At 37.5% G+C, this 16,426-nt stretch overlaps 1 protein-coding gene across 2 annotated transcripts in view; it reads left to right on the forward strand.

Moving 5' to 3' along the window:
- The window catches only part of SUGCT (succinyl-CoA:glutarate-CoA transferase), a 473,401-nt gene that overhangs the window by 232,647 nt on the left and 224,328 nt on the right, over positions 1-16,426 (forward strand). For both annotated transcript variants that reach the window (XM_030551395.1, XM_030551396.1), the window contains one exon: positions 2,465-2,567. In XM_030551395.1, the coding sequence (XP_030407255.1) occupies positions 2,465-2,567 (103 nt within the window). The remainder of the gene's footprint in view (positions 1-2,464; positions 2,568-16,426) is intronic.

The raw sequence follows: 16,426 nt of genomic DNA on the forward strand, positions 1-16,426 counted from the left end.
CATTTTACATACTTTCCCCCTGGAGAAGATTGCCTTACGCTTCAATATCTGTTAGCACCAGCCCCTTTGGTGTGGCAAACACCAGTGACCATACCACTCACTTGTAAGCAGACTGATAAAAAAAAATAGTATATTCTTTCTAGGGTTCAAAGTATCCTTTCTCCTATCCTACCTCTAACCCTTTGGTCATTGATGCAATTAATGTAAGAACTAGACAGTATTGGTCTTGGTCAGCCTCTTCTCACAAGAAACTTAAATGCATAGACTTTCTTGACAACAAAAACTACAATTCATGGTGGCCAGCTATTAGGCCTCAATGGGAAAATATGACTTTACAAATTATTTCACATTTTCTCATTTTGCTGAACATCTGCCACAGGACCAGAGGGAACAGTTCCAGGATCTCATCACAGAAGGCCAGACGATTGTCAAGGCTTCCCTTCAGGCCTCACTTGGCATCGCTTTCACAGCTTTGCCCTCTGTGGCCACCACCATAGTCCATGCATTGAGTATCTTGGCTGCAATCCTCCATCCTTCCCTGGGAAATACAAAACAACTGTGGAGGACTTTCCCTTTGAGGGCCTGAAGCTCTTCAGTGGTTCCTCAATGGGTCCCTCTACTCCCCACAAAGACTTGCTCAGTACGTTGGCGTCTACGCACCTGTGACAAAAAGGAAATACAGCAAGTCTCAAACAGCTCAGTTGTCCTGCCCATTTATCAAACCATGTTCACCGAACTTCCCAGAAAGAAACCTAGATTTCCCAAGAAGGCTTCACAGTTGAGAAGGAACTGGAGTGATGGTGGGTCCATCCCTCCCTATATACTCTTGTACCAGGGCATGAAGATGATGTGTAGGGTGCAGCTGTGGACACTGTTGACAGTATCTCCCATTAAATGAGAATGGACACATGCAGATCCTGGCATGAAGTACCGATAGGAACAAAACATCTTGAAGAACATCTTGTACACCTCTTGTCTCACTGCTTTGAAATACAAATGCCTTGTGCACCTGGGTGAATTTCACCTTAATGTTGGATAATTATCGCTCACTGTAGGATAAATTAAATTTACTTCATGAAAATTGGGTAAAATCCCTTCTGTACAGAAAAGAGAAATGTAAGTGAAGCTGGGATAGCACATTTCCAATATGCAATACAGAACATTGCAGCATAGCTTATCTCCCTAGCATTTTCATTCCGAAGTATCACAAAATACTTTGCAGCCAGTTACAGACTATACATGAAAATACAAGTAATGTGTACAAGTTATCCATAGCATCTCTTTGACTCTGATATAGGTTTGTCTCTATACCCTTTGTGTTTAATATTTGTTTTAACATTTTTATTAGACATCCAGAGATGTCTGGGAACAGTATATTCTTGAACTAAATTTTAGTGTTATTAATGTTGTTGATTATTAGACTTCAGGAACTTGGAAATGGTGAAATAGAGTGCCAGTTATGCAGGAAAACCTAGCAGGAAATATACTACATGTCAGTTCCTTCATGTGTTTGAATCTAGTATGCCAGTTCCCTCCCCTCAATGGTTTTAAACCTGGCCAGTATCTTGGCAGCCAATCATGTTATGTATCTTCAGGAAATTTAGGAGGTGGAATCCATGTCAGTTCATTTCTGCTTCAGAAATTCAGAAACCAATAGAAAATATCATCTTATACTTGCTAGTTACCGCCTTTGCTTCAGGACCATTTGTACTGTCTGGATACCAGTAACTCTGCCTCGCAGACAAGAAATAGAATTGCAGTTATGGAAATAGGATGCAAGTATCTCAAGAGGGAAATACAGTAGAGAGAAGGACTTCCGACTCTCTGAAAATTGAATGCTTTCAAGGAAGTGAGCTAAGCTTTACAAATGGTATAAAAAGACTTGGAATTTTGGATTACACAGGGTAAGCAGAGCACACATATGCTCAACCGGATGTCCTGAGGACTGATTATATAATCGTACAGCAAATAAATATGTAGTTGATGTTATCTGACCAACAATTGTGTTTTGTTAAGTCTGACATATGTTTCAAATGTAATGGAGGAAAAACATTGTACTGCTTTAAATCAGTGATCTTTATGATCAAAAATAAGACACTTTCATACATTAGACTCTTACCCACATCATGTCTATTCTTTTGTTGTTAAATAAATAAATAAAATGCGAAGCACATTACTGTAATTAAGGACTCAAGGAAACCCATTGATCCATATTTGGAAATGTTGATAATTTGGTTTGCATCATTGCTGGATTGCATCAGACAATCAGATAGAATTATAGGTCATTCTAACCATGATCTTTGCCCTAAGGCGTAGTCTTTGCATTTCCAAAGAACACATGCAGCACGTTTTTGTTATATTATTGCCTGCCTGGGAAGAAGTCATTGGGGGAGGTGGGGGTGCTCTGCGTTCTTTGGAATCTGAAACAGAGAGTTTAAACCACATGCTCCTTGTTTGTTCCTAGATTTTCAGAAAAAATGACCACCAAATGGCTTGAACTCTTTGAAGGTAGTGGTGTTCCATATGGTCCAATCAACAGTATGCAGCAAGTATTCTCGGATCCTCAGGTCAGTTCTCACAGAGCCTTTGTGATACATTAGTAACATGTTTTACAAATATTCAGTAACAATTGCTTTCCTCTACACCAGCTTTTAACTACCTGTAAAAATGTGATTCCAGTCATTTGTGTTGAGTATGAGGCTAGTAACATGGTATAATTACAAACGATCATTAACTGCTGACCCTAAAATGGAGTGTACATTTGGAAATATAGCCTTTTCCATATTATATTAGGCCATTGGTACATCAAGTCTTGTACAGTATCTTGCTGTCATCAAAGGGCAATGTCTGACTCTTCAGAGGACAGGAGAACAACATTTTTCTAGACAAATACTGCAGTGCGGGAAAATAATTTTTCACTCTCACAGGCAATCATCCTAGTCTTTATAGTAGGTATAACTACAAAGTATATTGATAAAAATTCTCAAGCTTTGAATGCAGTTGAATGAAAATATGATGCAGAAATATTTTGAGCCATTTCTTGGCTTGGAACTCCCAAGAACTAAGAGGAATTTGTCTTTTGCTTTTAGTATTTCACAATGTTAAATGTTTCTTTATTCATAACAGATACCATACATTTGGTTAAAATATTCTTACCTTCTTACGCCCATAAATTTCTGAAAGCTGGGCACTGCACTGATTTTCCCATTGGAGCTTGTTGGGTTGATTGTTCTCTCGCCAGCTCAACCAGTTCTGTCAAACGAAGTTAACAGGCTGTATTTTGCACCTGTTCTGCTACTCAGTGAATCTCATTTAAATGAATTCCTGATGCTAGAATAAACCTGTTCCATAAAGACTATACATCTACTTGAGTGCAAATGTATGCACAGTGAACATCCTCTGAATCAAATATCTGATAAAGTAATGAGAGTGTTCAAGGAATCAAAGTGCATCACTAAAAATTGTAAAATAGGATTGACTACTGAAATAAATGAATCTGTTCTGTATGTAAAATCTGCTGTGCTCCAGTATATAGACTGTATAGTATATTTAAAGACTGTGCACAAGAATAAAAGAACAGAAAATGAATGTGCGATAAAGGAACACATTTATTGTATATCAAGGGCCTGCATTTATAAAGCTACTGCTGCATAAGAGTGGAAGTTTTGGTAGATTAATGCACTGTTATTCCTTGAAATGAGGAAGCACCATGCTGACTTTGTGTATGGAGGATAACCAGGCCAACTTTCTCACTTCATAATTTTCACAGGGATTAAGCTTGGGTTTTGTACACTACATTGCAGGAGGCTTTATTTTACTCAGGAGTTAGTTGGTTGGGGGATTATACATAGGATGATACTGAAAAGGAGATCCTGCACTTTTTGTTCGATGTGCCACAAAATTAAAAAAAGTCAATAACAATATGAGAGAGAGGATTTTTTAGAGGTTAAAGCGATGATGTGGGGTGTGTGTGGGGGGAAGTATCACTAAAGCGCCTCTGCTGAAAACGGCATACCAAATTGAAGGGAGGACTGCGGTAGTTTCCCTGCTTCTGACAAAGTTTGCCTTCCCCCTGGATACTTTTAAATCATCTCTACCATGGGACACACAGTGATGCCCTTGCCTTTGAAATGGACCAGATTGCACCAATTGCCAGGTTTTTTCAAATTGTTTTCCCATTAAGGAGCATGCTTATTCCCAACTTCTGTCATAGAACTTCCTGAAAAATTGTGTCCCTTCCACACACTCCTCTGGACTCATTATTACACTATCGCTCTGTTCTCATCACTTTCTGGAACAAAATGTAAGCATTTCTAGTGAAGTGCAGCTTAATGGGTTTGTTTAGTAAATGGTGTTATCTCCCTCCCTGATTTATAGTTCTGAGAAAATGCTTGTGCTCAAACAAGTGAATAGTCCCTTTCCCTTGGAACTCAGGGTTTATTGTATAGTTATGGAAAGAAATGTGTGCTAGAATCCCTTGTTGAAATACTAGCATCACATCACTGGGTTAGATATACTTTCTACACCATTATCTCTCTGAGAGGTGAATACAAGAGAAAGGACCAATGCGGAGAGTAGTAAACTCAGTCTTCCAGTTGTGTTGGATATTTTATTTATATTTTTAATTGTACTTTATATTTTTGTGGCGAGTACTCCAAACATCTGCAGATGGGACCTCCATTGCCCTTTCTGATCCAATATCTCAAAAGTGACTTGGACTCAGAAGTTTAGGGCCAGTTCAAGGAAAAAGTTAATGAATTTGCGCCTATCCCTTTATTCTGGGATGCCAGTTTTCACCTGTGCATCCAGTCACTGTCCTTGTGTTTCAGCAGCAGCCACGTGTCTGCATAAACCACCAATATACTATAACATTCTCACTCTTCAACAACAGCTTTACCCTTAATAGACCATATTGTGAACTCCCTTCCTGCATTACAAAAAGCACTACAGTGGACTGGGAATGTGTAGAACAGAAAATCCACCAATCGCTCAGGTTCTGTAATCCAGATATCCCCAACACTCCCAAATCCCATTTATAACAGGAATAGAAGATGTTTCCCAACAAGACCATACCATAATCATAGCCAAAGTATCAGATATGTAAAACTTGTCCCACTTATAATGATATACAGTATAAGGACTTTGTGATCACTCTGAAATAATGGAAGAATTCTTTTTTGTTCATCTTCTCTCAAGATCTGCCTAGACTAGGAAAATCTGTGTTTAGGAGATGTTAGCTAACTTGCGTTAATAAGCATATTTTTTAAACACCATTTAGCACTAAATGTAGACAAAGGCAGTAGGATTTAAAACTCAAGGATTTACCACAATCAGCTAACACATTTTTAAATTTCACTAGCTTTGCCTCATTGTAGAGAACCAAAAGCAGTACCCAAACCGGTGGCCTTTGGATGTGGATACACTTTCCTTTACCTCTAACCAGGATACCTTTGGAATCCACATGCTATGAAGATTCTTTCCCTGGCTATCTTTTACTAGCAATAGTACTAAAATATATATAATAATATAAAATGTAATATATATATTCAGTAACATTAAGTTTGAAACAGTTTCATTAATTTTCATCTCCACTGTTTCCTAATCATCTTCAGTTTTTTGTCATTCTTAATATAAAGCAGCAGTCATAAGATGTGGGCTCACACCACTGGTGACTGAGGCTTCACAATGTAGTGCATGTCAACAACCATCAAAGCGTTATGCCAGCACAGCTGTTAGCAATGCTTCAAAATGCTTTACGGTGCACCACAAGGCCTTTGGCAGCCAAAGACCAAGCGCATGGGGTAAAACTGAAGAGGGATGGAAGCAAGACTGAAGGGAAAGGGACGCAAGTCTAAAAGGGAGGACTGAAGTGGTATACAATTTAATCAACTATAGGTGTGTGTCTTTCCCTCACCGTGGAATCATGAGGGTCAAAAGACACCCACATAATTTCTTTTGTAAACTCAGAACAACTTGTCTGACCCCAGGATGGTTTGTTAACATCATTAACAGCTTCAATCATACTGTAACTGATCTGCCAAAAAAAATGAAGTTTTTGACTAAGCTGGATCGCCAGGTGATACATTTTTTCCATGAATGGAATGAAATGTTGTCTACCTTTTCCCAACTGATTATAATCTTTTATTCATTTGTGTTGTTAAAATGAATACTGCAGGCATTCTCACTGCTAAGTCAATCAGTGTCTATGTGAGGGGGAGGGAGACAGAGGTTAAAAGGGTTGAGAGACAGGCATTTGCTCTCTTAGGGTCCCTGATACAGTAGTTAAGAAAACATTCACACAGTTAAGACCCCTTAAAGGGACAACTTGCTTTCCTTAAAAAATGAGAGAGAAAAAGAGAGAGAAAAGTATATTTATAGAAGGTCCTATAAAGGTACTATATAGGCTATCGGCTTGCAGCATTTTATATTCAGATTTTTTCCAAGTTCTCTTTTTCTAAAATATGTTCTTTTAATCAGGCCAAAATCATAGAGTACATTAAAAGAATTCTTTAAAAGTTTTAAACATTTACTGGATGATCTGAGTGTGGTCCTATTTAACATACCCTTGGGAAGATGTGTATGAAATACAATGTGGTTTGAGGTTTTCCAAACAATATCAACTTAAAAGAGAACTTTTTTTTAACAGAAATAATTCAAATTCCTCCAAAAGATAAAACAAAACAAAAGCAGGTACGCACTATACTGCAGATAGGCCATGAAAGCATAAAGATCTCTAGCTATTAAATAAGGGGAATGAAAGTATTCTTACTTTTTTCATTGGTGTTCTTTTACAGTCACCATACAATGCCACTGTTGTTTCCGAATGCCTGGCAGAAATTTTAAAAAAGAATAAGATGGCTGCATTATGGACAATTTTTAATAATTTGTTAGCTAATGTTTAAAACCATATTCCTTGATACATTTTATCATATCAGTGCTGTGAGCAGAAAATAAAAATGAAAGTCCTGAAATGGTATTTTTTAGCAGAACAGTTACAGACATACCGCACAAGTTGAGTCCATCAGGTGTAAGACATCCTGATGCATCACTTCTGAGAAGTATTGGGAGGGAAATATCAGAGTTGAAATATCACAGCTGGCTCTGATTTCAGCTCCTGCCAAACACCTGCAAGCTCTAAAAGGATACCAAAACAAAACTCCACCCTGTGGCAGAAGGCCATCCCTTAAGAACCCTTCCCTGAGTTTGCATCACTATAAAAATTAATTTAACGTTTTTACAGAAACCTTATTCTTCCTGTCCCAGAAGACTAATACAGTTCCGTTAGCCATTCTGCTGAATATGCCTCAAAAACAGAAAGTTAAGAATTGAAATATTTGACAGTTGAAAATTATCTGATGTTTTCATCTTATTATTTGTGAAAGCCTGTGAAATTGGTGGGTTTTATTAACCCCTGGACTATATCATATTCTGTAAATCATTTCATTTGAACACGTCCTGGCAAAATTTTCCTAGCATCTGTAAAAGCTTCCACAATTGAACTTATGAACACAAAAAGCAATTCAAGAAACAAAGAATATTTTAAACTTTAGTTTAGTTTTTTAAAAAGTGATGTACTTTAAGGACCATGTTTTGAATCACTTTAGTGATTTACCGAAACAGTTTTTGCAGTCCACTAAGGGTTATTCAAGTCAAGTGAAATTATATTCTTGTCTGTAATACTGTAGAGAATTTCTTATACAGAGGTTCCTGCAACTGAAAAACAGTTGATGAAGGCCTTCAAGTTATACAATGTTTCTGGAAGTAATTTCTAGTAGAGAGGTGAAAGAGAGGAGTTAAATTTTGCATTTATCTCTTTCAGTATTGGACCTGATTGGAAATTTTCCAATGGAATGTTTTTCCAGAAAATGCCATTGTGTCAAAAACAAAGCATTTTGTGAGAACATGTTGCCTTTGAAAAAAATTATTTTGAAGTGAAAATTGGAGAAAAAGCCCCATGTTTCAATATAATTGAAACATTCCATTTAGGCCTTTTCAAAACAAAATATTTCAAATTTCCATTTCAAAATGACTTTTCATTTAGTTTTTAACACTGTGAAGTATGATGTCAACAGTTGAAATCCGAATGAACTCTTTCAATTTTGATTGACCAAAAATGCAATTTTTTCCAGAATTTTGATTTGTGGAAAAATTTGAATTTTTTGTTTTCTTTCTGTTCTGAAACAAAAGAGATTTCAGAATTCTAGAACTCCCCTTGAAACAAAGTTATGGTTCCTGCACACTCTAGGAAAGTGGTTTCTGTATCCCCTTTCAGACTACTGCACCCCTTTCAGGAGTCTGATTTGGCTTGTGTACCCCAAATTTCACTTCACTAAAAACTACTTGCTTACAAAATCAAACATAAAAATGCAAAAGTGTCACAGCACAGTAGTATTGAAAAATGTGTGTGTGTTAGTAATACATATGCCTGCATGTGTTGTGAAGAGCCATCCCTTCTATTTTAGACTCTCATTTTATGAAGATCATAAATTTCTAAAAAAAAGCATTTATTTCAAGCATAGTTATCCAGAGATCTCAGAGAAGCACCAAAAACCTTCCAGTGAACTGGTTTTCAAATTAAAGAGGGAACTTGCAAGGACGTTTTCAAAAAGTTGCGTTATGAGTTCTCAGTTCAGGAACATAGTGAGAAGTGTCTCACTGACCTTTTCAAAACTTCAGTTCTTTCTTCACTATGCTCCAGCATTAGCAATTCATGACCCAGCTTTTTCAAAGCTCTTTGGAGAGGTTCGTTGCACAGTGGTTCACTACTCCCGGATTTCAGTAAAGTGATGCCAGTCAGTTTCAAAGAATTTTGGTCCTACAATCTTGGAATGCACCAAAGACAATGCCATTGAGCTTTCAAGGAACTGTGCTTGCTGGTGTGTAATTTCTTTGAAGTTCCTAACAGCATGTTTATCTGACTGGAATTTTCGTTCTTGGATACAGTGCAAATATGGAGTCAAAGCTGAGCTGTATGGGTTTCATTATAGGTAAGAATACACATACTTAAATTGTTACATTGTAATCCCATCACGTTTTGCAAGGTAAGTGGGATTGTCCGTGGTCTGTCTTCTAAGGTATAGCTAAGTGCTTGGAGGAGTTGGTGCCGGTGATTCTGTAGGTGGCATTCTTCCCACAAAGTCTGCACTGAACCTGTGCCACTGCGTAATGGTGGTAAACAGTGTGAGGCTGGACTGCAGTCATTTTCTTGTGTTACACATTCAAAATTGTGTGCGCTTTTGGTTACTAAGATCCTGAGGAAGTTTTTAATAGTAGTAGTGGTAGTGTCCTGATGAAATTTTAGCATGAGAACTGATATTTTGCCAACTTAAATTTCCCCAGCAATTTCAGTTGGAGATAGTATTTTTCTTCACTTCCTGTGTACTCTTTCCCCTAACCGTTGTGGAAAGTAATATGTATGTTGCTTATCAGCTTAAGAAGCTTATCGATTGCTAGGTAAAGAAAATCTCATTCTCATTTCTCATTTTCAAAATATCACAGTGAAGTAGACCTATATCCAAACTGAATTAAGTGAAGTTAGGACAGAAAGAGTCTGCATGGATATCAAAGGCAAAAGCTTTGGATGCTCAAAACCAATTTTCAGTGTATGATTTCAGGTAACTGTAGTTGTTTGTCATTTTTTTTTATTTCTGAATTTTATTGTCAGATTGTGTCCAGGAATTTCCTGTGAAAATAGACAGCCTGAGCTGCTTCTCTGGGAAAAAAGGGCTGATCTGCAAAGAGTTTTTGTACTCCTTTAACTAAATTGGTTTGAAATTGGAATAATTAAAGTTTTACAGCTCCCTAATGTGGATGGTGTTATGCTAATATAATGGTGTTTATACAGGTATAGCTTGTTCCCGTAAATTTAGGAAAATAAGATATGCTGGCAATAAGGCATCTTTATAGAGGTATAGCTGCATCCACACTAGGGAATGTACTGCTTTACCTGTTTATTTATTTATTTATTTTTAAATCACACCCCTAACAGAAATAACAGTACAAAAACTGTGTGGACAAGGCTATAGTGTGTCTCTACTCCCCAGCTGCCTTTTCTGGGTTTTTCAGCTGAGTCCTGAAAATCACAAAAGTGATACGAATCTCATTTAAAAAAAACAAACACTTCATCAGTGATTAGAGTGTCCTTCGGGATGCCCCAGATGAGTTTCAGATGTTTAGGGCAACGCTAGAGGTGCACCGTAGCTCACACTGGGGACACTCAGCTAGGGGTTCGTCATTTCATACATACCTGTGTGACATGTAATGGCCCATAAAAGAGGATATTCCCATAATTCACAAATAGCCTTAGGAAGAGGATGGCAAACAAAAACTCACCAGTGATAGCACTAGAAAGGGAACTCTTGGGCAACATGAGAGAGAGAGAGAAGATGCAAAGGTGATACTTCAGGAGTTTAGCTCAACGGTGGAAGGAGAGACAGACACATGAGCATGACTAAAAATGGAGGCTGTAATGTTGTTAACTTAACCTAACTCCTAAAGGTCCAAAGCAGGACTGAAACAGTTTCTGGGTTGCAGATATTACAGTGTGGATCCCAAGCTGGTTGCCAGGTAGCAAGGAAAAAAAAGAGAGGGACCAGCTCTTAGCACTTCAGCCAGCTAGAAGGAGTTTGCCTCCAAAAGCTAAATTTCCCCCCATTATCTCAGTCAAAGTTTGAAGGACTAGACAAGGGATGCTGCAAACTGTGGAAGACATTGATGATTATACCCAACTTGCAATGCAAAGGGCCAGGCTCAGTGCCTGTCCATCCTTCTGTAAGAGTTTGGGCCCCCCAAAACTGATCCTTAGTGACATGCGGTCCATTCTAGGAACTTTCTGTATTTGTGACAAGCACTTATTGATTTATTAGGACTTGTTTCTTTTTCAGTATGTTACATGCCCTTTTCCTAGGTACCGGTATATGAATATGCACTTAAGTTTTTGCAGTGTGTTGGTCCAGTAGCTTGTCACACAGTAATATAACTGGCCATTAAGTTAAAGACTGATTTCTTGAACTGCCTTTTTTTTTTCTGATAGGCTGCCACCTACCCAGTAATTAGTCTGTTACAAATAGCATCAGTTATAAATATTCTTTGTACTAATGAAAGCAGTATGACATTCAGCATCTCTTCTATGAAAGTTTAAAATACTTGGAAATCATTATAACTTTCCTTCATGTCCTTATCTCCTAAATATGCTGGACCACATATAAAAAATTAAAATGTGATCAGCTAAACATAGCCATTCTAATTGAAATGAAATCAAAGAAAAAAATGAGAAGCAATTTTTTAATCAAGTAAATGTGTGGCTATATCCCATATGACAAAACTTTACAAAAATAACTGCAAAGTGTTGGTTCTTTGAGAAATATTTGCTGTCACAAAACTTTGCTTCTTTTCAATTCTGTCAGTTCTCTTGTTGTATTAGAACTAAATGCAAACGCTCTCACTCTCACTGCACACACTTTCTCGATCTCTCATTATAGACGACTGATGGAAAAACAAACACCAAATAAGAGCATCTGGAGATGGTTTATTTCTTTACAAGTTGACTGGAAGACAATGTTGAAACAGACACTGCTGTTATTTCACAATACAGGAAATTTAGAAAAGGTGTCACAGCTGTTTTAAATAACTTCATTTTGAGCATGCCAGTCATGTGGGCATGAGCCTTCACTTCTTCACTGGGAGAGAAGAAGGGAACTCATCCTGCTATAAGTATAACTTAATTGAAATCAATGAATTTCCACCAATTTGGCCCCTTAAAGTAAAAAATCAGTGCTATGGCCTAACTCAGCAGGGTATTTAAGCATCTTCCTGACTTTAAGCAACTAAGTAGTCCCATTAAAGTCAATGGGACTAGTCATGTACTTAAGTATGAAATGGGGCCTATATTTGATTATATACTTCTTAATGTTAAATAATAAAGTGTGTGTGTGTAAATTTGAGAACTAAGTGATCCAGGCATTAAAAAAAATCCAATAACACTGAGAGGTAGAATGATTCAGTGTAAGGTCTGATTGGTAGCTTTGGGAACCAAAGTCTCCTATTTAACCTGAACAGAACAGTTATAGTGCAGCACAGGAAACAGCAATGCAATGTTGCCCAAACTGTTTTGCCAAAGTGCCTCAATTATAACCTGGGAGGACCTGCTTTAGGCTTGGATGAATAATTCAGTCCCCTGTCAGTTTACTCCAGGTCGTTCTACTGAGACACCATCAGATTTGCCAGTTATGCTGGTGGTTAGTTTAAACCTGGTCACTAGGGGTTGAGTTGAGACCACCAACTCATTCTCATTCATTTTGATGGTAATAGCTTTGGTCACTACTGACCACTGATCAGAGCAGGATTACAGTAGGTGACAACAGAATTAAATAGGTATGTGATAAATCCATTCTTTTAAGGAAGCATAATATACTGTTTATCTACAACATTTGTCCAGAGCTATACCTGAAACCATATAGTAAGGGTACATCTTCACAACTGGCCGTATCGGCGGGTAGCAATCGATTTCTTGGGGATTGATATATCGTGTCTCATCTAGACACGATATATCGATCCCTGAACGCGCTCCTGTCGATTCCAGAACTCCACCAATGTGAACGGTGGTAGCGGAGTCGACAGGGGGAGCTGCGGACATCGATCCCGCGCCGTGAGGATGGTAGGTAACTCGATCTAAGGTATTTCGACTTCAGCTACGTTATTCACGTAGCTGAAGTTGCGTATCTTAGGTCGTTCCCCTCCTCTAGTGTAGACCAGCCCTAAGACATATTGCATAATTTGTATAAGAGGTCTGGGGTTTTATTAACTAAAAACATTGAATTTAAACCTATAATGTATTAATTTGCTTCATTGCTGTAAAGCATATTTGAGAAATATTTCACCATTAATACAGCACTACAGGGTGCAACCACAGCACCCCAGCCTGTATGAGTTTGGAGTCAATAAAAGATCTCATTTGCATTATTATCTCTGAAAAGATCTAAAGGTTTATAGAAAATGTGTTGTAACCTGATGTGGTCATCTCTGCAGTGATGATAGAGATTGATAGACATTTTAGAAATTATTCATGCTGAGAAATGTCTATTTTTTAAAATTTCAGCATGCTAACCTGAGGTAAATGCATATACTGTATTTCCCTCCGAAGCTGCTATATCCTCTTTGCTTGAAATCTCTTGATAGGTTGTTATGTGTGGAAAACACAAATCCTCTTCCCTTTGTTTAGTGACTCCACATTTGAGATGGCTGCAATATGGCAGTTATTTCAGCTAAGGCGTAACTCCACCCATTTTCTTTTTCTGGTACTCATTGCAGCCATTGTCAGGGAAATGAAATGCTAAATATATCTGCATTGAGATAAAAGCACCCTCAAGGCCAAACCAAAGGAGCATTTTTCTGATATATATGTCCCAAAATCAACTTGGTGAGCGAGTCATGTAAGTCCCTCCAACTGATCAACTTTTCTTCATTGCTGCCAAGATATGCATTTATTTGTGCTGCTTACTGAGGTCTTCCCCATCTATCTGATAGGAGAATGTAGCAGTGGCATTAGTCAAGATGAAATTCTGTTACTGTTAGGGATTTTTAATACCTTATTGTGTTCAATGTCTCAACTTTGTTTTTCATTGCAAAGTTGTGTTTAGTCATTTTAAAATGATCTGAGAATGAAGACAGGAAGTTCTGTGTTTTGGAAATTTGTGTTAATCTATAGCTCAAAATATATGTATTAGTAATGCTACTACACAGATGATGAATCCATATAATTCTTAATACAGATTTATGCTACAGGTCTGGTTTATTGATAGTATCAATAAAGAAGTATACTTAATTGTGTAAAATAATTTTTAATTATGTACATAGTAATATACTTGATTGTGAAGTGCTTTGAGATCTACTGATGAAAAATTCTATATAAGAGCTGGGTATTCCTATTAAAAAGAGTATGAATACATGGGCCATTATTATGTACTGGGTAAATAACATGGTTTTAAAGTATTTGCAATTATTTATTTGGTAGACTCAGGCTCCACTTAACTAATGCATATTTAGAAACCTTAATTTTTTTTTCTAAGTATACCGTACTGTTATGTCAAGATGAGTCTAATGTTCATCTATTAAATTTAGTATAATCAACATTATCAACAAATTATTTTTATATGTAATAATAGGAAGAAAGCAGCAGTTAACATAACTTTTTTCTATAACAATTAGCAAGGAGTAGATTTTTAGTAACAATTCAACTGGTTGGAAACCTCAGATTAAATTTAAACTGTTTTAGTAACAGTAAGCAGCAGGAGAAGAAAAATATTATAGTTTATATCCATTTTGTATGCAAAGAGCTGTAGACAGTTTGGGCTAAGTTGCTTTCTTCACAAGGTTCATACTTTTATTACTGTAACAGGGTGGCTGGCAGACGTTAGGACTTTGCAGAGGGATTGAGGGTTTGTCTGTTGAGTGCAGGGAAATTGCAGCTGAGTCACAGTGGCAGGTGCATCTAGTTAACTCCAACCTGGATATAAAAGGGGTTGGGAACAGAAGAGGCAGAGGAAACTAGAAGGTGGGACAGAGGAGGTCTTGCAGGGAAAACTCTTGGAACAGCCAAACTTGGGGGGAAGAAGGTTTAGACTTTGGTATATGTTCTCTTGTTTTTGAGTTAGCAGCAGAGCCAAATGTCAGGGAAAAGGTAAGTATGGTGTTACATGATTTATGTATGTTTTGTTCAGAACAAGTTAGAAACTCTACCTGCGTGCAATTATTTTGTGTTTTCATTAGGGCTGTCAAGTGATTAAAAATATTAATCGTGATTAATCACACAATTAAACAATAATAGAGTACCATTTATTTAAATATTTTTTGATGTTTTCTACATTTTCAAATATATTGATTTCAGTTACAACACAATACAAAGTGTACAGTGCTCACGTTATATTTATATTTGTTTACAAATATTTGCACTATAAAAAACAAAACTGTAAAATTTTAGAACCTACAAGTCCACTCAGTCCTACCTCAGCCAATTGCTCTGACAAACAAGTTCATTTACAATTTTCAGGCTATAATGCTGTCCATGTTTTGTTTACAATGTCACCTAAAAGTGAGAACAGGCATTCGCATGGCACTGTTTTGGCCGGCATTGCAAGATATTTACATGCCAGATGCGCTAAAGATTCATATATCCCTTCATGCTTCAACCACCATTTCAGAGGACATGTGTCCATGCTGACGATGGGTTCTGCTCGATAATGATCCAAAGCAGAGCGGACCAACGCATGTTCATTTTCATTATCTGAGCCAGATGCCACCAGCAGAAGGTTGATTTTCTCTTTTGGTGGTTCAGGTTCTGTAATTTCCTCATCAGAGTGTTGCTCTTTTAAGTCATCCAAAAGCATTCTCCCTCTCAGATTCTTAAACCTTGGGTTGAGTGCTGTCCCTATCCTTAGAAATCTCACACTGATACCTTCTTTGCGTTTTGCCAAATATGCTGTGAAAGTGTTCTTAAAACAAACATGTGCTGAGTCATCATCTGAGAATATATGGCAGAATGGGGGTGTAACCCTCCAATGGGATGCCGCATTGATTCCTTCTTTTATTTAAAAGATTTTGCTACACTCAGACTCCGTGCTTGCGAGAGGGGAAGTATTGCCTCCTAGAGGCGCCCAGGGGGGTGTGGTATGTGAGTGTCCCAGGTCACTGGGTGGGGGCTCGAGCCGGTTATGCATTGTGTTACTGAAAAGGAACCCCTGGATACTGAACCCGGCCCTTGTTGCTGCCAACTCAGAGGGGCAGAAGGGTTACATTTTTGGGGGCTCGTCCGGGATAGGGTAGGCGTGCCTATGCAAATACACTCTCTGAAATTCTTTCCACCAGATGTCAGGGTAGAGCTTATCCTGACTCTGCTTACAGGGGTAAAACAGAACAGGATATGTGCAATTCCCCCCCCCCCAAGAAGTTCGTCACACATTTAATTGAGTGCAGTTATGTAACCAAAAAAAAATCTACATTTGTGTGTTACACTTTCACGATAAAGATATTGCATTACAGTACTTGTATGACGTGAATTGAAAAATACTATTTATTTTATCATTTTTATAGTGCAAATATTTGTAATAAAAATAATATAAAATGAGCACTGTACACTTTGTATTCTGCATTGTCATAAAAATCAATATATTTGAAAATGTAGAAAAACAGCCAAAATATTTACTAAATTTAAATTGGTGTTTTATTGTTTAACACTGCGATTAATCACGATTAATTTTTTTAATCACAGTTAATTTTTTTGAGTTAGTTGCGTGAGTTAATGGTGATTAATCAACAGCCCTAGTTTTCATAAATGAAACAGCTCCAAGGTCTTGAACCTGCAAGGTGCTCAGCACTCTGACCTCAATCTATCAAACCACTTAAGCATGTGCTTATCCCGAGATGTTCCATT

The sequence above is a fragment of the Gopherus evgoodei genome, chromosome 2 (assembly GCF_007399415.2).
Source record: "Gopherus evgoodei ecotype Sinaloan lineage chromosome 2, rGopEvg1_v1.p, whole genome shotgun sequence".
In the NCBI taxonomy this organism is placed as follows: Eukaryota; Metazoa; Chordata; order Testudines; family Testudinidae; genus Gopherus; species Gopherus evgoodei.